This window comes from Aythya marila (genome assembly GCF_965140915.1).
Source record: "Aythya marila genome assembly, chromosome: 1".
NCBI lineage: Eukaryota > Metazoa > Chordata > Aves > Anseriformes > Anatidae > Aythya > Aythya marila.
Window position 1 is genome coordinate 134,629,839 of NC_139042.1, and position 25,451 is coordinate 134,655,289.

The following is a 25,451-nucleotide window of genomic DNA, read 5'->3' on the forward strand; positions in this document are numbered from 1 at the left end:
TTTGCTGAGTTTGCCCGAACCTATCTTCATGAGGCAATCAAAGTGTACCTCTCACTGAGCATGCACTCTGAATTTCTCAGAGCCTATTACTTTAAATGGAGACAGGAGAACTTTTCACCAATCATAACTAAGATATGCTTGACTAGAGTCACTCAAGCTCCACCTAAAAGATAGAAAATAATATAAATTGGCCTAAGAGAGAGGGGATGTTAGGGAAGATACCACCGTCAGGGGAGATACCATCCCGAGGAAATACAACATCCTTAGGACCTCCTGACTCCTGGGACCAGTCGATGGGCTGAGCCTCTCTTCCCCCCCCATTGGGACGCCTTTGGGTGAGATTTGAACACTTGGTTATAAATCTTTCTAGAGTCTTTGATCCTTTTAATGCGTTAATTTCTAGGCTGCGCACCTGTCACACCTGTAACACCTGTGTATTTCATGCATGCTAGCTTGCTTTTGCAGACAGCCACTATCGCCGGCAATCCAAAGAACCTATGTACCTGTTGCTGTAATAAATCACACTTGATTGCATTGCTATAGCTCTCATTAAGTGCAACTAGGGTAAGGGTGGTTATTGGTGAATCTGTGACTGTGATAGGTCAGTGTTCTGAATCCAGCCAGACCCCTAACAGTTGATGCATTAATGGTGAATCTGACTGGACCCCTAACGGTTAATGCATTATTGGTGAAATCTGTGATTGTGATAGTTCAGTACCCAGAATGCGACTGGGCCCATAACGGTTAATCAGCTACACCCCTTAACGCAACACTATTTCTTTGTCTTTCTTTCTCCAAGCATACTCAGTTGAAAGGAATTTCATTTCATTTCATTTCATTTCATTTCATTTCATTTCATTTCATTTCATTTCATTTCATTTCATGCTTCATTTATTTTAATTTTAAAGATAGGCACAAGACCTGAGAGTCTGAGCCCTTGGAGGCTCAGCCATTACCAGTGCCACAGGCTCTGCCATCATCCCTGCCACCAGCCTCTCACTTTGTGCTTTCACACAGCAGCAAAGAAACCCAAGAGGAAAGGGCTGCAAAACTGCTACACATCAAGTGGTTCAAATAGGCAGAGCACTGTGGGGACAGAGTTGGAGCTACTATTAAACAGAAAGATTTCAATCCAATGTAGTCTTCATGTGCTGCTCATTGCCCATCAAAAACTTTCTCTGCAGCCTTATTTTGGAAGTATAGAGCCTGGGGCTCAAGGAATTAAGCCAGCTGAATTATATTTTATTTCCTCAGTACTTGACTTATGTCCTCAGGCTTGGCTCAGTCCTTGTTCCTGCTGACCACATTACTCTGTGGATGCCACCTCAAACCCTAAGGAACGTGCTTAAGCAAGTGAATTTATCTTGAAGGGCGGTGTAATGGTGATGGTTTGTGGACAGCAAATCCTCCATTTTGGCAGGTCTGCAGGTGGACACTTGGATCTCCAGTGTTGGTAGCTTTCCCTGGTTTAATGATACGACCCCCAAAGTCAGATCCCTACAGACCGAAGTCCTGCACAGGGCAGACTGCAGAGGTGATGATAATCACCAATACTAATCCCATCCTACAGCCTTCTCCAGCAGTCCAAGTGGAGAGCAGTGGAGGAGCTCAGTTACAGACCCTGAAAAGTTGCCCCTGCCCAAAACATAGCCTGGAAGGGAGGGCTTGTGCTCCAACAGAGAAATAAACATTTATGTTACTTGGAATAGTTCATCTCAAGGGTACACAGAGACCCAGTGGCATTTGTACAGGGATTTATTTGTATTTACAGTTCTACAGCACTGTAACAGGGACAGAAATGTTTACCCAGATCTGCTGTGCTGTTAAATTCCAGCGTGAGGGGGTTCACCACAGAGAACTGCTATTTCTGCACTGGGAGGTCTCTGTTTTTTTTCAGGCAGATTTGTGGAATAAATACAAATCAGAGATCACTGAGTCAATGCCCCTGGCAGCAGTGGCATCTGCCTGTCTTTGATAAGGATTTTTTAGTGGGAGCAAAGTACGTAGAGTGAAATTAAAAGCTCCGCTTTGTCTTTTTGTCTCACCATTATTTCATGTCTGCGTGCACGGCGGGGGGCGGAGGAAGGGGGGGAGGGGGGTCCAAAACATGGATGGATGCTCAGCACCATGGGTACTCAGCACCCTTGCCCCGCTGGGTGCTGTCTTGGCCAGGCATGAGGCAGGCAGCTTGGTGGAGGGGGGTCAAGTTTAGGCTTCACTGCTTGGACATGTACTAATGCCTCCACTTTGAATGCTGGTGGGCGTCGAACAGGCCTTTGTGCTCTGGGTCTGCAGATGGTGCTTGCCTTGTGGATAATTAAATACTTTTTATTTTTAGTTACCCCCACCCCCCACCCCCCAAAGGAAGAAAAAAAAAAGGAAAAGATTTGTCTTAACATTTGTCAGCTATTAAAAAAGTGAGGGGTAGGGAGGGACCCTCAGCTATCAAGTCTGTGTTTCTAAGGGCCTGGCAGCCTGACACCTTTGAGAGCAATGCCTCTGCCTTGCACTGACTGTGGAGAGTGGAGGCACTGCCCCGAGGCTGCCTGTAACAAAACCAGAGCCCGTTCAGCAGCCACAGACCTTCACAGTGGCTCCCTTTCCCCTGCTCTCACTGCCCTGCTCCCCAGCTCACTGTGCTGGCACATCAGCCTGAGCTCAGCACGGCCATCCAAATGAGCTTCCTCACCCAGGGGGTGGTCAGGCACCGGGACAGGCTCCCCAGGGCAGTGGTCACAGCACTGAGCCTGATGGAGTTCCAGAAGCATTTGGACAATGCTCTCAGACATAGGGTCTTTTGGGTGGTGCTGTGTGGAGCCAGGAGTTGGACTCCATGATCTTCATGGGTTCCTTCTAACTCAGGATATTCTGTGATTCCATGACTGGAACAACATTATTTTGACCATGCTGCAGGGGTTCTGACCTGTCAGATGTTCACTCCCATTGCAAGATACCTCCCAAGCCACAATGAAGTTTGATATTTAGGGTTTTCTGGCAAGTTTGCAGCTAAAAATGAGGTGCCACAAACCTCCTCCATGTTCTAGGAGTGGTGATATTGTATAAACTCACTTTAGGGTAGAATAAATCTTGTGGTTAAAAATGAATGAGAACAAAATAGACAACATCTTGTTATCTGTCGACTTTCTGTTATGTTGAAGCATCTTGTTAATTGAAACATCCCGTTATCTGTCGATCCTCAGTTAGGCTGAAACTTGAGATAACTTGAGCCAACTCGGCATTCCTGCAGCTTGGAAAACAACTGATTCAGCCAACTTGGCATTCTTCAGCAAAAGGTGAAAAGCACATCATGAGGAAGACCAACAGTCTTCCTCCCAAAGACCACTGCCCATGTCCCAAAGACCCCGGCCCACAATTCTTGGGAGGCTTTGCGCAAGCACAAGGACTGATAAGCTAATTAGCATAAGAAGCAAGAGTAGGTGGGTTTAGGTAATGAATATGTATAGGCATTAATAGAACATTCATTGTTTTGCTGTATAAATATGAGATAGTTTGTTACTTTGAACATGCACATTAGGTGGAAGGATCCCCCGTGCATCCAGCACTGACAATGAAGGATACTTCGTCACTTAGAAATTTTGGCTTCAGTCTTTGAATCAGTGGGACCCAGGAGTGATGCCGTGACGGCCTAGGTGGCACCCATAAATGAAGCCTGCTATGTGTGGGGGACATGTTCAGTTTATTTTTTGCAGTTGTGAAGCAATCAAGGAAGAGGAGAAGAAAGTAATGTGTAGTCAGTGGCTCATCACAGTTTTTTATGTGGCAATTTCAAACCATGAGACAATTATTAAGAGTTGTGCAAATGCACTTTAAACAACATATTATCCAAACCAGAACTCCATTTTTCTCAATTTGCTGCTTCGTGCACTTATTTCTGTTATAAATGAGGTCTCAATTCAGTCTGAATTTTGTAATATTTATAAAACAAATATTTTTAAAAGGTATAAAAGGCAAGTAAACAGCGCTGGGTGTGCGGGGAGTCTATGCTCCACCAACATGCACACACAAACATCAAACATTCTAAATATAAAGAACATAGCTTTACATACTAAACACAAGTACATGTATGCCTATATATACGTACAATACGGAAAGGTAACAAACAATCCTTTAAGTTCAATGACTTAACAGTCTCCATTTTCCACTCCTTTTCTTGATTACATACAAGTCTCCATTTTCCATTCCCTTTGAACAATATGTCTCGCTTTAAGTTGTCAAGCCAACTCGGTGTTCAGGCTTTACGTATCCCGTTCTTCCCAGATCGAAGAAAAGCATATCCATCTCCTTTTCAAGGCCAATAGGCCTGGGTCAAAAGGCAAGTCCAGGTCAGCAGGGGGTGTAACAGCAAAAACCTTTGATGGCTGTAGCAGCAGAGGGGCCATGGCGCAGCAGTCGGATCAATAAAGGAGCCCACAGCTCCCTCACTGTCTGGAAAGCCACACATTTGTGATTGTGGCTCCATAGGGCTCTTTAAAGCCTCAGAGATTGCTCGCCAGGTGCCAAGCAATCCCACTGCAACCTTGTCGTTTTTAGTTGCAGAGTCCCACACCTTGACCTCAGTTTGGTCCCATATTTCAGGATCATAAACTGTCTGATTGTTAATAAGGAGAATAAGCTGTAAGGTTACCAGGACAGTCTTTGTTCCTAAGGACGTATGATTCCCCATAACACAGAACTGCTTACCAGCAAGAGGCAGTTGTGTGCACAGGTCTGCTTCTCTCAGCTTGAGCTTCTCTCCAGCTCCAGTGTGCCTATTTCCAGCGACTTTCTGTACAAGCTTCTCTGAGCAGTTTGCTGAGTTTGCCCGAACCTATCTTCATGAGGCAATCAAAGTGCCTGTTCCCGTCCTGGTCTCCATTCTGCCAGCCTGTTCCCCTTCACTTCTTTTTCCTGCTTGTTTATTGATGTAACTTCATCGTGTTGCCTTTTTTATCTTGAGGGGAGGCTCCCCTCTTCTACCCTTCTCTCCACAGCAGTTCTTTTCAAAACAACTTTTCATTGGTCAAACAACTTTGAATGTAACAACAGCAAACACCCAGAAACATCCATGCCTTAACGGCTGGAGAATAAGAGAACCATCTGGAGAACAAGAAACCGGAGACTGCATGGAGTCTCCTGAATCACCCTTCTTTGTTCCCTCTAAACTCTTTTATATTCCTGATGGCCTCGTCGTTAAGAGTCTAATGTTATCTCAACCACGGGGCTTTCCAACCCCCATGGCCACATTCCCAAATCTCCCCCTTCTTTATTAATATCAACCATTTTCTCGACACAAATTACCATTCCATATATAACATCTTCAAGTAGCAGAGGATTGGAGGGAGCGGGAAGCCTAGCTGCAGCGCAGGCAAGGAGGCAGTTCTCAATCCCTCTTGCTAACTACAGCCTGAAATTAAATTATGACACAGTGCCAGCAAGTGAAAACAAGGTGTGTGTGTGGGGGGGGGGGGGGGGGGAGTGGAGGAGAACACACCTAGAAGCAACAGCCAAGCAAAAAATCCTCTCTTCTCTGGAAAACAAACAAAAAAAAGCAAATAAAATAAAATAAACAACAAAAACCTGCCCAATAGGTGCAAGCATTATTGCTGTGTCTCCCGCTCTGCATAAGTATTTGTGGTAGGTTTCATAGGGCTTTAACATTGGCATGCTCTATTTTGTTTGTTTGTTTTGATTCAAAGATCGAAGCTGAAATTCGTTTAAGTGGTATATTCTTTATTGCAGCGCTGGATGCACGGGGGATCTCTCCACCTATCGTGCATACCCAAAGCGGAAAGCAGTCTTGAATTTATACAATCAATCTATCAATATACTACAAGCGCCTATACATATTCATTACCTATCCCCGCCTTCCCTCGCTTCTCATGCTAATTAGCCTTTTGGCACCTTGCGCCTGCGTAGAGCCTCCCAAGAATCATGGGCAGGGGTCTTTGGGACGTGGGCAGGGGTCTCTGGGAGGAAGACCCCGAGTCTTCCTCACAGTGTACTTTTCACCTTTGGTCAGGAATCTGCTGAGTTGGCATGTTTCTTAATTGCAAGAGCTGGTTGTTGCTAATTCTTCCGTTTGTTGTACCTTTATAATGAATTCCAGTGTCCAGTTTTGAGATTTATAGTCCTTACATTTGTTTCTCTGTCCGTCTGCCGCTTCCTTATCATGAGTTCCAGTGTCTTGTTTCGAGATACACAGTCCTTGTCTGGGGATTGTCCTTGCCTCCCCAATGCCTCCCTAGTACCTCCTTAATATTGTCCTTGTCTCCCCAATGTCTCCTTAATCAGTTTGTTTGTTTGTTTGTTTGTTTTTATTGAAGTTGTGCTCTTCCACCTGCCAGAAACCAGATAGCTTCTGCAAAGGACCTAACCTCTCATTCTTTAATTGCTACATTTATACAGTGATTTATAAACAGTTTGGCAGACTGGGCCTACTGCTCTCGTCCCAGCATTGGACCAATGCCTGAATGCACAGGTCTAAATGCAAAGCCTGCAAGGCTGCCAGCACATCTGCAGCAGCAGCAACTGCATCTCTCAGCCCGCGGCAAGTCTCCTTCCAGTAACCTGCCATGAGCAAGAACCCAAAAATTTTAAGATGGTGTTGGAGAAATAGGTGCTGGTTGCTTGCCCTCACCTCTGCAGAAACTGGCCAGGAAAGGCTCACAGTAGTCCTGACCAAGGCAAACTGCACCCCTTCAGCAATGAATGGCATGACAACTGTTAAATTGTCAATCGAGTTTAATGCATCATAAAGAAGTAAAACTACATTGGCATATATAAGACAAACACTTTTTTTTTTTTTTCTATGCACACTATCCACTGGACAGTCCCCTTTTCAAAATAACTACTTTTAACAGTCCAAGACACTTCTTCAGAAATTCTTCACATATTCAACTTTCCACGCTTTTCTTTTTTTTTTCTTTTAATTTGTCTGAGAAGGAAAAAAGAAAGTTAAACCTGAAAACATTTACATTGCAAGCCACATTAGAATGCATAATTGGCATACAATAACCAATGTATAACAATTGTGTTTTATTTAGTTCACTTTGTTCATCAATAAAAGAATATAAAAATCTTGTTCAACCGAGTGTTGTGTATTAAAATAGATTTGTATAGTACTGCACAGTTTCTCCCGGAGTTGTGAAAATGGTTGAAGGGACCATGTGCTGCCTAGTGATGGGCAACAGAACAAACCAGTCCCCCACTTGTTTTTTTTTTTTGTTTGTTTGTTTGTTTTTTTTTTTTTTGTTTTTGTTTTTTGTTTTTAAATAAAAAAGAGAGAGAGAGTGAGATTCGGCACCATGTGATAATGCTAACGTGAGAGACTAGCTTCATGCCATGCTCTGGTGGCTTCTCACTTTCCTTAAGTATCTGTTGTGCTAATTGATGAAGAACTCAAATGACAGAGATAATCATATCTGGTGGGGGTGACACTGAGAAAAAACGGGGTGCCCGTCACTCACTTCCCAGGCTGGCAGTGGGGCTGTGGGAATGGTGGGTGGCCTGCAGGGGGCCGGTGGACCCTGACAGGATCAGGAAGACTAGCTAGTAAAACAAGCAGGCGTGCAAGGGTTTTCTCAGGCTAATGCCAAATGCTTCCCAAATGTGCTAAAAGCCAACAGAATCTTAAAAAGAAATTGTTTCCAAAAAAAACCTGAAAAAAGTAACCCCCCAAAACAGCCTACAAACCCTTACGATCTGCCGTTGCCTGTCACTCCCCAAGAACTCTTGATATTATCCAGTAACAACCCCTTGAGGCAGTTTTTTTTTTCCTCTACCATTTCAGCAGATATTTCTGCAAGCAAAAAGGAAAAAACAACAATAATAATAAAAAAAATACATACGATACCAAAAGTTACATACTTTTAACAATAAAAATGCAGTACAAAAATGTAAAGTTAACTTTTTGGCATATTATCTGTACTGTCAATAAACAAAAAACAGATTTTTTTTTTTCTTAAAAAAAATAAACTAACAAAAAAGAAAACCTCCAAAATAACCTCTTTAAAAAAAACAAACCCAACCTGCCAAGGATATCCACTATTAAGGTTTATGCTAAATCTTGCACAAAAACTCCATGAGAAAAATACACCAATAGCAAAATAAGTAAAAAGGACCTGCAAAAAAGTAAGGAGTTTTACAGTCACACTTTTTTAAATACTTAGGAACGCATATACAGAAGCATCAGCATGAAAATACTTCAATATTTTACTAGAAACGCTAACTTCATACAGTTTCTTTATTTAAATATCTGCAATTCTCAACTCTAATAATACTGGAAAAAAATGACCTTTTGTTTTGAAGGCTCTTTGAGTGTCCATTCTGGTCAAAACAGCCCCAGCTCCTGCTCGCCCGAGTCAATGGAGCCAACTTTGTTCCTTTGATAAGAATCCATGTCAAGTCCTAAGTAGCTTGGTTTCTTTTGATATCACCAGTCTCCCTCCCGCAGCTTTCAGCCCAACTACGTCCCCACTAGCTCACTAACTCTTTGCGTTTTAAATTTTCCCCTTCAAGCAGAACTGCAAAACTGCCTGTCTCCCCACAAAAAGGATATTCCACTTTCTATCGGCTGTACTCTTCCTGTTCATTCTCAGTCATAAATACATTAAGGCCAACATAACAAAAAAATCTCATCAGCACTGAAGGTCTCGGCAAACACATAACCACATCCTGCTCCCTGTGAAGCAGCCGCCACAGTGGCCTACAAACTGGACCTTGCTTGTTCCTTGAGAGTTCTTACGTGTACAAAACCCCAGATTGTTCCTTCGCTCCTTTGTCTCAGTTTAATCTCTCCTTTGCGCATGGGTGTAAAGTTTCTCTTCCCCCTTCCTTGTCTCTGGTGCAGCCGGCTCTGTCAGTTGTTGCCCTGTGACTGCTGCAAGGCTTTGTGCATGGCAGCAGAGGCAGAGGAGGGTTTGATCCAGGGGACGGTGAGCAGGGAGGAGGTGGTGGTGGTTGTCATGGTAACCTGAATCATCTGCTCATTTTGGATCAGTCTAATGAGGGTTTTGAGACGTTCCAGTGATGACTGAGTCCCTTTCTGCTGGGCCAACAGGCTGGTTTTTCGCTCTAAGCATTTCTGTCAAAGAGAAGGGGAGAGAGAAGGGAAGACTGAGAATACATTCAAATCGGTGTCAAACATCTCTCCAAACATCCTTTTGTGTCTCGAGTGCACATCCTTCTTGAAGTATATTCTCCTCTGGGGATAGCAAAAGCATGGCTTAACGAATGGAGCAAAAACGGTGTCACATCCACTGCAGCAGCTAAGGTAACAACACTCTTCCACGTCCAAATGCATGCAGAGGGCGTTTCTGACCTTGTCCTGTATGCAGAAATGCCTTCTGCACTCCAGACAGGTTGTCAGCCTGGGACTGTAATAGCTGTATTACTGGAAAGCCACAAAGCCACCAGTGAGGTCTCTCAATCTCGCCCAATGGCACTGACAAAGATTTGAGGGACAAACCTCACCATGGTGCATTTTGTGCCTGCGACAGATTTTATGGAATTGGTACTGTGAAAGTAAGATGTTCTCTCTAAACATGGTGTCAATAAATTTCTGGTGGAAAACTTAGAATCTAAGAATCTTATCTATCTTATCTATTATATTATCTTATATGTTATCTATCTTATCTATTAGATTAGAATCTTAGAATCTAATCTATTATACCACAACAGTCACAAGAAAACCTTTTTATTGTGGGGTGGCCAAACTGCACCCCACCATCACTTGAAATGTTTCACACAAACTTACATGAAAATGAGCATGAGAGCAGGAGCCAAACAAAAGCATCCCAAATCTCCCTCTTCTCCAAGAGGAGATGAGAAAGAATCACTAAATCTCCCTCCTCTCCCCAACTGCTGCAGCTACCATCCCATCCACTGAACACCGGCTGGCCCATGAGGGACTATGTCATGTACCAAAAACCAGAGCCTGCCTGCTAGATGGAAGGGGATGGTGGCCTCTCTATCACCTGACACCTCCCAGTTTCTTTCTCCTGTTGGTCTCAGAGTTTTGGCAAAACTGGTGACTTGTCCACAGATTGGTCCCCTTTGGCTACAGTGGGGTGGGGGAGTCTCCAGCTCTGGAGAAGTGGCAAGAGCTCAGCTGAAAGTCAAGTTGTTCAAAAAGACACTGTGTGGAGCTGCTCAGAGATTGGTGTACACAGGTGAAATGTCAGGTGAAAGATAAATCACGTTCTGTCTGTACCAAATAATACCATTTTACCTGGGGGGTATATGCAAGTTCTCTCTTTAATTTAAATCTCTTTTAAGGAAAATATCAGAAATGAAACTGCTGTGTGCTGGAACACCTTCAATTGCTTTTCTCCTTTCAAGTGGACATATCTCCAATAAATGTAACCATTGTCTGATATTACCATTTAAAAAAGACTGTCTCCCTCTAAAAGATCCTGATTCTGCTTAGGTAGAAAACTTATGCTTTTGACAATAGTGACATATAAATGATAGCTGAATGCATCCCCACATGCCTTTAATTTCATGAACACCTCATGCTACTGTACCCTCTGAAGCACTGGAGATATTCCATACATCAGAGTCACTTCTTCATACATGTTTATTTCCATTTGTGGTGGTGGTGACTATGCACAGTTACAGGGAATATTCCCCACTGTGATGCCTTTTAATAAATCAATACTTTTCCTTCTTTATTTTAAATGCAATAAATATTTTAGTATGCCTCCTCTGGATAATTGCAGTGGTAAAGCAAGTAGTGACCAGTTACTCCTGCAGCTGCCACTTTGATTTTTCCAGGGTAAGAAAGTTTCAAATATTTATTGAGCCTGCCATGCAAACTAACAGCTACAGCTTAAGAGTGGGCCTGAGGTGAGCTAGCCCCAGATAAGCTCCTTCCTCCATGGAGGACAGGGATTGATTATAGCTTTGATTTCAGCCCACTCATTATTGCCAGAGACTGGTCCTCATAGCACAGTATGCATGGAGACATCTCCAGCAAACAGAGTTGTGAATCCGTTTTCACTCATGGAGAGGTTGTAACACCATTTATCCTCTAAGACAAATAAGGATGGCTATTTCTACCCCATCTCAGGAGTTCTGGAGCTGATGGACAAGCAGCTACCAATGGAACACATGCTTGTGACTGATCTTTCACCTGGAGAATGGAAATGCCTTAATGTCACTGGATAGATCAGAGCTGTGTAAGGCACTACGAGGAAGGCAGGCACAGTTACTTTGTGTTTTTATGTGTGCAACAGGACTTCAGTCACCAGTGATTTCTCCTCCTCAGGCTGCCCAAGCAGTTTGCTTTTGTGTATAAAGCAAGTCCACATGTTTTTCCTCACACAGAAGTGTATGCATGCTTCAACATCTAGCTTTGGAGCATAAACATTTTTCTAGCCACAAAATACCAGTTTTTCAAGCATAAATTATTTATAAACATCTCTGTGGGAGACTGTCCCCAGTAAGCAGTCGTACCTTTACTGCATTGTTGAGAAGTCGATCTTTTTCTTCTAACTGTCTATGCTCACTCTTCAGCTCACTGCTTCTCTTTAATAACTTCTGTTTCTCTTCTTCTTTGACTATGGAACAATAACATTAAGGATGCAAAAGTTAAGAAAAGGCCATATACCAAAACTGTGTGTTTGACACCACAAAGCAGAAGCATGTGTTTTGAAAGGTGAGCTTAAGGTCTCAGAAGCCTTTTGTCAGCAAGTACAGATGGCTAAATCTGGAGTTTCTGTTTGCATGTCAACAACTAGCATGCAGGACAACCCAAAAGCTATCATGCACCTTTAAGATGAACTAGAAACAACCCTTGGACCACATGTGACCCTGGAAGTCTTCAAGAAAGAGGTGTAGGGTATTTAAGAACTGGTCAGCTACCTGGTTCAGGTTCAGTGACCCTGGGTGAAAAGCACAGATCAAAACAATGCCATACTTCTGAAAAGCTCCTTACAAATACACTCTAATGCCAAACAGCCAAACAGCCCATTGTAAAAGTGCAACAGAGAGCAAAACAAGAGTAATGGCCAATGTATAATAATACACCATCTGATACTAATGACTGTGATACCAAATAATAACAAAACAATTATAGACTGGTATTACTGTAGTACATGAGATACTAATCTGGCATCATGCTACAGACCCAACTGTACAGCTCTGCTTAGCCTGACCGTGTCTCTCTGCCTCCTAGCCTGACATGATTCTGCCTCAAAATCAAAATCCCATTTTTAGCCCTGTTCCCAGGAAGGCACCACTTCCATTATAGCCTCCTCCACTGAGTGAAATTCCTCTGAGATCAATCTCAGATTCCTCAAAGAGCAAAGATGGAGAAGGAGCAGAGAGAGAGAAGGGAAGAGAAAGTCACCTACTGTTCTCAGACATAGCCTCTTATGGCCCTTTGATTAATACTACCATGATAACTGGTAGCATTACAACACTACTTTAGTATCAGTGCCACGAAGGATTCAAATGGTATCGCCCATCACGAGCAGAGAATCGCTTCTCAAAAGCTGCGTCAATCCCTACCTGTTTTATGAGTAACATAGGAGTGAACAATAGCCAGAGTTCCAGTCCATGGCACATTGTCATCTTTCTTTAACACCTATAAGCCCAGGAAACAACAGAAAGTTAGGACCTCACAAAGGCACACATTAATGTTTTTCTTCCTCCAGCCTCACAGCTCTGCAAGACCTGTCTCTAGGGTCCCTGTCTCAGAATTCACAAGCTGAGAAGTAATGAGATAATAATTTGAGTAGCACCCTCCACTGGGGATCACTCCTTTTCACATCCTTGTACCTACCAAACAGTGCTAAAGGGGGTTGCAAAGCCTCTGTTTTGTGTTGCCACGACGAGAAGACACTCTTCAGCCCTTGACAAGCAGACCTCCACACTGGTGGAGTATACAGAAGCATTGTGGATGGTCCACAGGAAAACATGACTTTGCAGACCTAATCCTAGGCTGCTCTCCTCTCTATAACTATGTGCTAGAATTTCCCTTTGACATTTTCAAAGGAACGTAACAGTGATTTCAGTGCTAAACACAAAGAACTCTAAGGCACAAAATCTAACCCTCCACTCTACAGTTAAGTGACACTGCGCTGTTTTAGTAATTGTTTTACTGTTCCTGCAATCAGCATTATTCACAGCAACTAAACAAATTAGCATTTCTGACATAGCTATGATCAATAACTATCATGTAATAAATATGATTTAAAGAAGATGAAGCACACTCCTTACAGCTTTCAGATCTACTGGTGAAGTGTCTGCTTCTGACACTGTGTACTCATACATAATGTTTACATTACTTGTTTTGCAATCTACATGCTGGTGACTTTCTTGTAAAGAAGAGAAACAAAGGAAATGGAGAGACACTTTCAATCTTTTTCCAGGACAAACCTCAGCAGATACGATTACGGTGAAGAGATAATAAAAATACCAGAAATAAATGCTGCAAACTTTATTAAAACCTCCTCAGTAGTAGCTAATATGGTCCCCTAAGCTGTGACCATAGTTTAGTTTAATTTAGTGGTACACAGATTAAAGGTTTTTCCTATTTTCTCTTCTCAGTGTGCTATGCTACGAAGCTGGTGAAGGGCCTGGAACACAAGTCCTGTAAGAAGCAGCTGAGAGAACTGGGATTGTTTAGTATGGAGAAGAGGAGGCTCAGGGCAGACTTTATTGCTACCTACAACTACCTGAAAGGAAGGTGTGGGGAGCTGGGAGTCGGCCTCTTCTCACAGGTAATTAGTGATAGGACCAGAGGGAATGGCCTCAGGTTGTGCCTGGGGATATTTAGGTTGGAAATTAGGAGACATTTCTTCTCAGAAAGAGTAGTCAGGCATTGGAACAGGTTGCCCAGGGAGGTGGTAGAGTCACTGTCCCTGGGTATGTTCAAGGAAAGGTTGGACCTGGTGTGTAGGGACATGGTTTAGTAGGTGACATTGTTGGTAGCATGATGGTTGGACCAGATGATATTGGAGGTCTCTTCCAACCTTAATGATTCTATGATTCTATGTCCCATGTAGCTTACCTTCTGTTGGCACTTTGGACAGACCCAAACCCCCTTGGGGGCAGTTTTGAGGGGTGGGTCCAAGCAGTTGAGGTGATATGCCCTGGGACATGTGCCACAGGGCTGCAAGTTAACGCCACGCTTGCAAGCAGTGCAGTGTTCATCGTGGTGGATCTCATTCTACAAGAGAGGAGAAAGAATGGCTTGGGTCAATTCAACCCATTGAGCACTTCTCCCTAGGCAGCACTCACAGCCACTGTTCCAGCAGCTAGGCTCATTCAAACACAAAATCTACGTGTCAGAAGCACCCTGGCAGCTGTAGAAGGCAACAGATATAACGGTGTATGACAGCAACAAATACAAATAAACAAGACAGAAGTGAGTTCCCTAAATTGATATAGATAGAAAAATAAAAATCAACTAATCAAACACAGGAAGGAGTCAACTAAATAGCCAGTTTGTGATGTTAGAATTATTTCATTTGTTCTTGATAAAATGTCACTCTGACACATGTATCAACATGGGCAGCTCTACTTTAAAGCGTGGGTAAAAGTCAATATGTGGATTACTTGTTCTTCAAGTCCAAGGCAGAAGGAAGCAAGCAAGCAAAAGTTTCTGGGGAAAAAGCAGTTCCATGTTTTATGCATGATGCCTCAAAGAGCAGTTAAGAATACAGTGTGCTCGAGTATAGCTTTTCCCTACGTACCCTCCTTTTGTGAACTCCTCTAGAGGGCTCGGCTCCTCTGTCCCTCTGTTCTCCCTTTTGCTAATTGTTTTCTGTTCAGATTCTAACAAACTATCTCCAACAAGACTGATTAATACTTTGTCTGAAGCAATCTATAACATGAACTAAGACTCATCAACAAAGTTACAATGTAATGTAGTAAATAGCTATGCTAATCTGATGGCAATGCTAATTACTCTTTGTATAATTAAGTGCATTTTAACAGAGACCGATTTTGAAACTTTTATGGTTTGTGAAACATTACAAAGAAAATCTAAATTTTCCTAATATTTTTCCAGCAAGGAGAATAATAATGTTGTATCTTTGTTAATTCCAAACATATATTTTCACTTTTAGGGTTATTAATTATAATGTTTCATGATAATTTTAGTCAGGTTTACATCTTGAATTTGAAATCAGTCCTGTCAAAACCAAATCAAACCAACAAACAAAAAACCCAACTCTCCAAGTATTACTGTTTAAAAATTATCTACTCTAAATTTTTAAATGCAAACTAAAGAGATTTAATACATATAACCTATAATGGTCATTCATTTTTCTTAAAATATTCATTAAAAAAAAAAAAAAAAACACAACAAAACAAAACAAAATATCTGGAATAGCACTTTCTCATTTAGGGGATTCTACAAAGGGATTAAACTCAAGCTGTGTATATGCAAGCCCTTAAGATTCTGCCTCTGAAATTGTAACTCTGAGGTGCAAAGATTTACATAAATGAGAAATATTTCCCGAAAGTAGTATGAAAGGCAAAGAGAATACTGCAATTCTGTAGTAGAGACTACAATAATCAGAAGAAAGATCTGAACTACACAGTGATGAAAAAAGACACTGGTAAATACACAAATTTTGCTACACATACCTTCCAGAATGGATCCTCATTTGCTAGCATGTGAAAGAAGGGTAGAGAACAGATTAGTGGGAAATATATCGCTGCAATGAATGCTAGTTCTCAGCTATGGGAGAGATTTTAGTCAAGCTGTGAGGTGGGACATTGTCAAAATTAATGCAATAAATTCTTTTCTTTGGGCAGAAAAGAATGCAATTACAAACAGGAGAATGAGCAGCAGCAAGTATTTCTCAAATTGAGATTTTAAAATTTACATTGCAGGAATCCAGCACCCAAAGGTCTGATAATATGAGAAGCACAGATACTATTTTCAGTTTTCAAAATGTTTACTGTGGAGCTCTTCTCTGTGTGTCACTGGTCTGAAAGTCTTTCTTAAGGACTTCAGCTTGCTGAGTGTTTAACAATCTGGCCCTGAACCAGCAAGGCACTTAAGCAAGTGCTTAACTTGGAGTACAAAAGTGGTACCACTGACTTACTGTTAAATACGCTTAAATGTTCAGCTGATTCATGGCCAAAGTGTTCAGCTACTTGTGGGAGAGTTCTGTGTTATCATCAGCTCTTTATCATCAAGCTTCTCCCACCCAAAATGCTACTGTTTTCCGACCTTCTGATGAACTGAGCTCTGGTGATTGCATTCACAGCTTGATAGGAACAAGAAGCACCAGAGCTCTCTGGAAAACAGGCCAAGCCTTTCATAAAAATATTTGTGACATTGATCACACTTTGATCCAAAAATAAAAATGGAGAAAATTTTAACAGCTTTATGGAAACTGCACAGTAGCTTGTGATTTTTGCTGCTGACTCATAAGAGACAGGTACATGCTGTTCCAGTGACAAACAGATGATGGAGAGGCCTTTCTTTGGATTGGATTGGTGACAAATAAACTCATATTTCTGTCCTTAGCTCCTTTGGTTCCCTCCCTGACCACAACTGGGAATACAGCTGTCCCAGTGTGAGCCCAGCAACCTGTGAGTTGCACACATAGAATATGCAGACACAGAGACACCATGCTCACACACATGTGAAAAGAGGAACATAGCAAAGGAACAGCTTCACCTAAGTTGGACCAAAGGCCCAAGGTCCTTTGCTAAGAGCATCTAACTCTGCTGCTCAGGCAGAGTACAAGAACTGGACAAGCACAGCATAATTTTTTAAATAAATTATATTTTTTTTTCAAAAATTAATTTTCATAAATCACTATTATTATTTTTTAAATACTCCAGAAGTATCTTCCCAAATGCTAGCAGTCTGTAGTTTATGGGTTTCCCTAACCTGGAGTTTGCATCTTCATCTTTACATTTAACAGACTTAGATAGATTTTTCTTCCATAGATTTACCTGCCTTTCCCAACAATTGTAGCTTCCTTTGGCATTCAGTTCCATAAATAACCACAGACTTATAAAATCTGCAGATGTCACTACATACACAAATACACACAGAGAGATCCATGGGTATATGACACCACGATTACTCAGGGGGCATAAATGTTATTCAGATAAACAGAGGCTTGATAATTTAAGAGTCTTTTCTACAAATGATGTATGTCAGGGGATGTGCCCTCATTTCAGGTAAGACATTTTCAGATAAATGAATCCTGTTTAATTGACATTTTGCTGAAAATTTACAAGAAATGTTCTCTTCTGTATTTCTGGAAATTACAGTTGTTTCTTGTACTTCATAGAGGTATTTTTAGTTTGTTTATTTCTCTTTTCAGCTCAGTTTTATTGTAAAGTTCTAGACATTTTAAAGTATGTCAAACTATGCTTTCTAGTTAAAATTAAACCAAAGATGGATTTTTTAAAGGAGTGTTTTATAGCAGAAGGGGCAGACAGCTATGCACTAAAGGCAGACAGCTACACCTCTGTTATTTCAAGCTGTCTGGGACTGCATCTGCCTTTGGTCAGAGCTTACATCACATTGTGCACAACGGTGCCCAGTGCATGTAAGTAATTACAACCTCCAGAGGTGGGGGGTCTGCTCTAAGGAAGTTCAGCGTAAAATTGACAGAATCTGCAGAACCCCAGCACAGATTCTGGAAACTGGACGAACCAAAGATACAGGAACCAAATAGGAATTAACAATTAAGGAGAGAGTGCAGTGGCTTCCAAGCAGCTCAGTGACAGGCACATTGCTGGAACTATGTACCCTGCCTCCTTCCTTGCAAATCAAATGGTAAACGTGGATGAAAGAAGGTCAGAGATGTCAAATCCTAACTTAAAAGAAATCTATGAAGGGGCTAGAAGCATGGCTTGCAAACATTGCCATTCCCTCCAGATATGTGTTTACCAGGGAAAAACAAGTGGTATGATAAGACAAATAAAAATTATAATTTTAATTTTCAGGCTAAAACTGAGCTGAGAGTAACATTCTTTGAACTAGAGCTTACACGAGGATGGGCTCCTGCTAAGAGGCATGTCGTCATAGCTGTTTACCGTGTAATAACCTCTCCTGTCCTCTGACACCACATGCACTTGAGGCATATGGTAAGTAGGCCAATTGTCTGCATCTAGCACATGAAGTTTTGAAAGTAGAGAAGCACCGTCACATTTAAGATGGCGGTCCTGTGGTGCAGGAATGCAAGGCAAGGCCAGAAAGGTGACTAACACTAAACATGACATTTGACAGGCATACCAAACAACCACTGAAAAACTGTCAAAACTTCGAGACTTAATTGAAATTATTCCTATAAATACTCCTAAAATGGAAATAATATTTGAATCTGAAAAACGCCTGCATTCCCTTACTTTTAATGCACAACAACAGAGCCCAAGTTAAGAAGGCAGCACAAGGGCAAGGATATAATCACACTTCTCTATTTTTCTTCTCTTCTGAAATGCAACTAAAGTTTCTTGCATTGTCTCTTAAATTCCTACATGGGCCTCATCTAAAGAATTAAATTGCACTTAGTGTTGTCCTTGTTTCATCTCCCACTTCTCAACCCTTTGCCTTCTCTAAATGTTGCACATTTTTCCATGAATGCGCTCTTCTCATGAGCTATTCATCATCTTCACCAAATGGATCCTCTGAGCTGTTCTTTCTCAATGCTTTTACCATGAAATTTTCATTTTCTGAAGTTCTTATAAATACAAGGTTGGAAGGCGTCTTCAAGGCCATCAAAGCTAGTTTTATGTCTCCAGCTCTTGGACTGAGAAAAACTGTGGTTTTCAGCAGTTGTTTTTAAAGCAAAAGATGTGGTATATTTCTAGCCCTTGAGGATGGACAACAGCTTCTTAAAGTTGACAAGAAGAGGCAAACGAAAAGTCCAGAATATAATTTTTTTAGAGCCCAATTTTTCAACATGTTTTTAAGTAGTTGGAGTTGGCAATACTCTCTTCTTGAATCAGTCCTCTAACTTCATTCTGCTTACAATACTAGAGATCAGTCCTCTAACTTCATTCTGCTTACAATACTAGAGATCAGATTTGCCATTGATTGCAAAGTCTTTGGATCAGTTTCTATACAGTCGTGACCTTTAGCTTTATCCTTTACCCATTTTTGCAAGTAAACCATCTATTTTCACTCCACACTAAAAAGCGCAGGAATCTTACACAGAGCAATGCCCTATGGCATGCTAGTAGTAATTCCTATGAAATCCTGCTATTAAATATTTAATGTGTCATCAGAGCAATAGTATATTCACTTAAAAATATGCTTACCTCTTGTTGAAAGGAACAAGGGATTATTCAAATAATTTGAGGCAAGGCGTTTCCGCTGCAAGGAAAAAGAAACCATAGCATCATTGAAAGGTGTTCTAGTTGTCTCTTACTGTTCCATATGGCTATACTTTCTATGAGCTTCCTTCATACATAACCAAGTATCCAGAAGCTCGTTCAGTGACTTAGATTATTCATTACTTACCCTTAAGATAGCTATATAAACAGTTGCATTATTTACCTTTCTAACAAGTTCTTCACAAAGCAGTTTTACATGCATTAGATTTTATTAACAAGAGAGAAATACAAATTGCATTTTATTGACTGAATTTCAGTATATGTTCCAGGCAACTGCAACAGTAACTCCAAACCTAGCAGATAACATCCATAAATGAAAAATTGCATAATAAATTGTTTCTGTGAAATGACATCTTTATTTGCATATACAGAAATAGAGATGGATTTCCCACCTGCAGAAAAACATCACTATCCACCGTGACACTTGCCCACAGTTAGTAGAACCATATTTCCTTTGTAAGCTATGCATTAGGACCCAAGTCAAGTATTTCTCTTTCAGAAGTTAATGTATATGACCTCTAGAAGCTTGCAGTCATGTCAGTCTGCTGTGGTTATTAAAGACCTTCAAACTTGCAAACACAGTCCACTGGAAACCTGACTGAGATGTTTAACTAACTGTAATGCAGTCCATCAGCAGCTTAGAAGATGGTAAAAGCTGATGGTCAATAGCTACCTGGGCTTCATTAACAGTCAACATAACCCTTAAAGGCTCCTCTAAGCCATCATCGTACAGCAGGACTGAAAACAGTACCATTTTCCTCCATTAGATGTTAAGTCTATGCTTGGAGGAAAAGTAGATTTTTTTGTGGCTAATAAATAATTTTTTCTGTGATGAGTAAACCATTCTTTTCTAAACAGGTGCATGGCAGTTTGTTAAGGAATTTTGAATTGATGTTTCTTTGTTCAAAATATATCCAGTTAGAAACTTAACCCTTTCCTATGCTGAAGGACAACAACAAAGAAGCTACGAAGAGTGGGAAAATAGAATGGTATCTCAGAAACATTTTTAGAAAAAAAAAGCTGTGAAAATGAAAAGCACACCGTTCAATTGAAGACATAAGACTGTGATCACATTTTTGTAATCAAGGAAGGTAACATTACCACTACAGATGCTGAGCTCCTGCAGTTTTGAGGGGCATTGGCAAATAAAAAGTCTAATTTATATGCAATTTCAACTTAAACAATCATGAATTAAAGAGCATTCTGTAGACTAACCGTAAACTAAACTGCACCAGAATGCCTAAAATGCCTCAAAATACCTCAATTCACTGATTAGCAAATCGATCTGAGAAGCTAATTGATCAGTGAAAAAACATCTGCCTCCATTTTACTTGAACGGCATTCCCCATGGTCAGTACTTAATGACAGTTCCTAATGAGGACACAGCTGATCAGCCATAGGACTCTTTTACAGACATTTCTTTCTCTGTGCCGTCCTTCACTTCATGATATGCTTTTGAGAACAGATATAATAAGGAGTATGAACTAGGGGTGCAGCAGACCTCCTTCATCACCCCCTCCATCTCTGCTCCAAGATAACTGAGTTTCTCATGAACGTTGATTAGACTACAGTCACAAAACTTGATTGTAAGTTATTTTAATAAACTCATCAGGACAAAAAGGCCTAAGAGAAGACACTGCAAATGTAACGGTAGCAAGCCTAAGGTTCCTACTGTGTTAAACACTGGGTATATGAACATAAGTATTTGCTCTGAAGAGGTTGCTGGAGAAAAACTGAGTCCTGAAGAATTCAAGTGCCCAGAGAGGGAGCATAAAAATCATATTTCAAAAAAAAAAAAAAAAAAAAAAAAAAAAGAACAACCAAGTTATCACTGATAGCTTTCTTCTTAGCCTCATCTGTCTGCTGTCTGCTAACACAGACATTTGCAAAAATTTTGGTATTCCAAAATTTCATCACTGATACCTACGTAAAGAAAACTTACTTTATCTAGGCTTAAGGAACCCAGAACATGGAGTAATCTTGCTTAAATGGAAAGCTGGCTGCAAATCAGTTTAATTTCTGCAGAAAGTTCAAATAGTAACCCCAAATTGTGGTAAAATGTTAAAGATGGAATTTTAACATGCTAAATAAATAGAAACTTAATAAAAACACATTTTTAGAACAAGTTAAGTCTATTTACATGCTGACTTTATACCAGGTTTGCAATGCAATATTTTGTAGGGCCTAATTTTGCTATTGCCATAGATGTAACAGCATACACATAACAGATGATAGAGATCATGCAGATCCATTTTATTTTTAATTATGCATTATTTTACTTATTATGCAGGCTTTCTTACCCTCTGCACAGTACACTGATTCTTAAACCAGTATGTTCCTTTTATGAATGTCTATAATAAAAAAAAAAAAAAACACTAAGTGAAGTTCTCTGAAGATAGGAATAGGAAAAGAGGAATGGCCATGCAAGTCTGAAGATAATGCAGCACTTCTATTCTTCAGGTCTAACCTAATGGGATCATGTGTATAGGTAAAAGAGTAATTAGATCCCACATTAATTTAGTCCTCTCAGCCGTTACTAAAACTATCATGAGTGCTAGTTTGAAGTAAGTGATGTTGTGGGGTGAAAACCTGTTGCTTAGCTACTGAGATTAAATATTTTTTTTTCTTTTCCACATCAATATATCTTTACAACTGAATACATGGCTCTGCATTCATATATACTTTTGTAATAAGAAGTACTTAAACCTTTTATTGGCATGAAATAGCACTGTGGTAAAAAAAAAAAAAAAAAGTGAATTATCAAGTACCTCGGTTTCCAAGAGTCCACTGTAGGCTGGATTCGCTGTGCTTCTTCTCTTCCTTTCCTGACGCTTGCTCTGGATTTCTGTAACCATGGAAAAAAGCATGAATTGTATGTTTCTCATTCATCAGGGAAAAATGTAGCTCTAACTTCTTAATCAAGATGCTCTTACCCTCAACCTCTTAAGCTCTGTGTTCAGGTTCAGTTTCTAAAGTGTTAATTGGGTTGCATCAGCATTAATATCAATGCTGACATTAATAAGATTTTCCTTGTAAGACTCACAACACAGGCATGTTTTTATTTTTCCCTTCCTCCATGGTGGACTTCTGCTGTCCTACAAGATTTTTATGATGATCCCTTCAGACACACATATAACAAGCATCAAGAAAGAGCTTTCAAAATGCTATCAATGACTGCTATTAACAAAAATTAAGCATACAAAGCAGTTAAGCCTTGAAACCCATATCAGATGAAAGTATAGAGATCTTTTTAAGTTTCACTTATATTACTTTTTCTGTGCAGAGGGTAGATTCAGCTCTAACTAGGGCACTATGACTTATTCATCCAAAATAACACGGCTTCATGATCATAAACTTGCAAAGTATTTTTGTGAGCTGTACATATAACTGTGCCACTTGAAAGAGCAGTGCAAAAATAAGCTCATTGAATTGCTGGCCTGTTTGGGAAAGGGGGAAGAACAGGAGAACTCCCTTCAACTAAATGGTAACACCTATCGAAGATGGCACTTACTCGGGACTGCATTTAGCAAAAAATAAGTCATGTGAAATCTTCTGGATACACACACAGAAAAAATGAGCGAATTCCTGGCCCACTGAAATCTGCAGATTTAATGCCACTTTTATCTGAACTAGGATTTCATTTCCATCACACGGAATTTTTCCAGCTCTTTATGTCTGTTCAGAATGGTGAGATTATTATAAGCGTGTATTTTACAGTCTACTTTTTATTCCAATAATAAGGTAAGAGCAGACACGCTTTAGCAAGGAGAGCCCCCCAGCATCCATCCCATGACATGAAGTGTGTGCAGCTGGGCTGATGCTTGTTCCCCAAGTGAATATTTTATGGCAACGTTCACACTCTGCAGTGATAAACTACAGAACTCTTTTTAGTCTAAATGCCCCTCCCATGGTTGTGATACCTCCACTCTTTTTGTTCTGAGTAAATTTCTCAGAAGGAGCAGAACTGGCAGGAACACTAGCCTGTCAGCCCATCAGAGGACCAGGAGCACACCCAACAGAAACTCATGACACCATCTGTTTCTTCAGAAAGTCTAGCATCTTTTGCCAATGTGTGAGAGCCATCCCAGAAGGTCCTCCGGGCCAGAAAATGGTCTCAAGGATATTGAGCACTATCTCCCATTTGCAATCCAACAGTAAGATACAGTCCAGCTTTCAGGATGTCTACAATACACGGGAATTGGATTCCTGGCACACAGTTCTGGCTTCCAGACACCCTTTCCAAATTGAAGTTGATCACTTCTCCACAGAGTAAAAAGGGCAGTGTGCCACAGTATGTGGTTTGAGTATTGCTGGTCACGTCCTGAACACGGTGTCCGTAGGGACAAGGCCAACACTCTGCATGGATTTTGTACAGCCCTGAGTTCCCAGATACTGATTTGAAACTTCTCATTCACAAAGCACTGTTGGCTAAGCCGCCACTCTTGCAATGGTGGATGTAGCAGACAGAAACTGGATAGACAAGAAAAACAGAGGAGCAACTACTTATGTATTCTGGCTGGGTTTTCCCACTGGCATGGGAACATGTCACCTCTCACACTCAGGTGTCTCTCCTAAGGCAATTCAAAGAGTACAGGCAGGTCTGATTCACAGCCTGACATGAGACAGACATATGCTGCCATGCAACTCCTGGAGCTGTGCAGCATCTCAGTATGAAGAAACGTGCTATCTGGGACTGCACTGAGATGTGCAATAAACCCCATTTCTGAAACCACTGCCAGCATGTCGTTAACATCCTTGGTGCCATGAAACCTCCAAACAGGAAGCCATTGTATGGGTAACACTTCTGCTCCACCACTGAAGTATTCCCTACAGTGTGCTCTTCTAGCTATGAAGAAATTGCCATCCTGGAGCTTCCAAACCCTTTGGCAGCCTATGAAGGGAATCTGGCAACTGTAGCAGGATGAGCACTACATGTGGATCCAACAGCCTGCCACAGAGCCACGGGAAGGACGATTGTTCTCCATATCAGTTCTTACAAAAGGAATGTGCTCCTGGCCAGAAGTGCCAGAGACATCACAAAAGAAGAACCCATGTGCCTTGATGCTGGCAAAGAAATGGAGGAAGTGGAGCTGTGCTGACTTTTGACTTTGGTCTCAACAGCATGAGCAGGAGCCATGGTTTCTGCAGCCAGCAGCAGTAACCCAAGCTACAGGGTCAGTGCATCCAGGGGCTGCAGCATCTCAGCACTCACAGCAGCACAGGGAAGAAGCTGGAGACAGACTGACTGCCCAGACAGACTTACTCCTTTTCAGAGGTTGTCACAAGGATGCAAGATTGGGACTTTCCACTGGTCTGGGAAAAGAAACAAAGGATTTGACACAGCAGAGCTTTCTGTATGTTGGGGAGCATAACTGCGCTATCTTCACAAGAAGCCTGTGATGGATCTATAGTTCTCTGCCCTTTTGGGTCTCAGGTTTAAGAGAGAATTTCTTTAGGACATGCTCTCACCAAGGCAACAGAAATATTTGATGGAGCCTGACTCACACATGTGGTAGAGACCTGGAATACAGCTTTGGAAGAGGCATCACTGTGGTGCAGAAATAAAATCTGGCTGGGGGGAAAAGCAATTGCAGTGAAAATAGATGGAAAAAGAGATGGAGAAATGAACTAAAATAGCACTAGATGTACTCCACCTTATGCAGCCATCAGGGAGGGAAGGCACAATGTCAGCACTTCACTTATGGAAACTGTGAAAAAAAATATCCATGCTTCTGATAAAAGGAATATGTACATCCAAGAGTGCATCAGTAAATAATCACAACCAGCTAGACCAGAGGCATAGACTGGTACACTATCTTTGTTACTTGTCACTTCTGCTAAAAAGTATTGAGAGTGTTTTCTCTTTCTTTTTCCAAACAGGGCTTAAAAAAGTAAAAATAAGTAATTTGGTTTAACTTATTAAAGCATTCCAATAAGATAAATGGAAATACTTGATTTTATTTTCTTTAGCTAAGAAGTTTGTGTCTAGAAAGACATGAACTAAAGACTTCTTTTAAATATTCTGTTTTTGATCTAGATTTTTTTTACACAATGGCAATGATAAAAAACACTCTTATAGCATAGAGAAAAAGATTATGTCACAACCACAAGCTACATCACAGAATTATTTAGTT

The 25,451-nt window shown here is 41.0% G+C and overlaps 1 protein-coding gene across 3 annotated transcripts in view; it reads right to left on the reverse strand.

The window, feature by feature from the left end:
- Positions 1-8,857: 8,857 nt before the first annotated feature.
- Positions 8,858-25,451, reverse strand: part of PHF21B (PHD finger protein 21B) — a gene marked incomplete at its 3' end in the record, with an annotated part of 173,863 nt that continues 157,269 nt past the window's right edge. For all 3 annotated transcript variants that reach the window (XM_082756825.1, XM_082756824.1, XM_082756823.1), the window contains 7 exons: positions 22,086-22,162; positions 19,243-19,297; positions 15,598-15,620; positions 14,015-14,173; positions 12,511-12,586; positions 11,455-11,558; positions 8,858-9,082 (listed from right to left, as the gene is read on the reverse strand). In XM_082756825.1, the coding sequence (XP_082612951.1) occupies positions 8,858-9,082; positions 11,455-11,558; positions 12,511-12,586; positions 14,015-14,173; positions 15,598-15,620; positions 19,243-19,297; positions 22,086-22,162 (719 nt within the window). The remainder of the gene's footprint in view (positions 9,083-11,454; positions 11,559-12,510; positions 12,587-14,014; positions 14,174-15,597; positions 15,621-19,242; positions 19,298-22,085; positions 22,163-25,451) is intronic.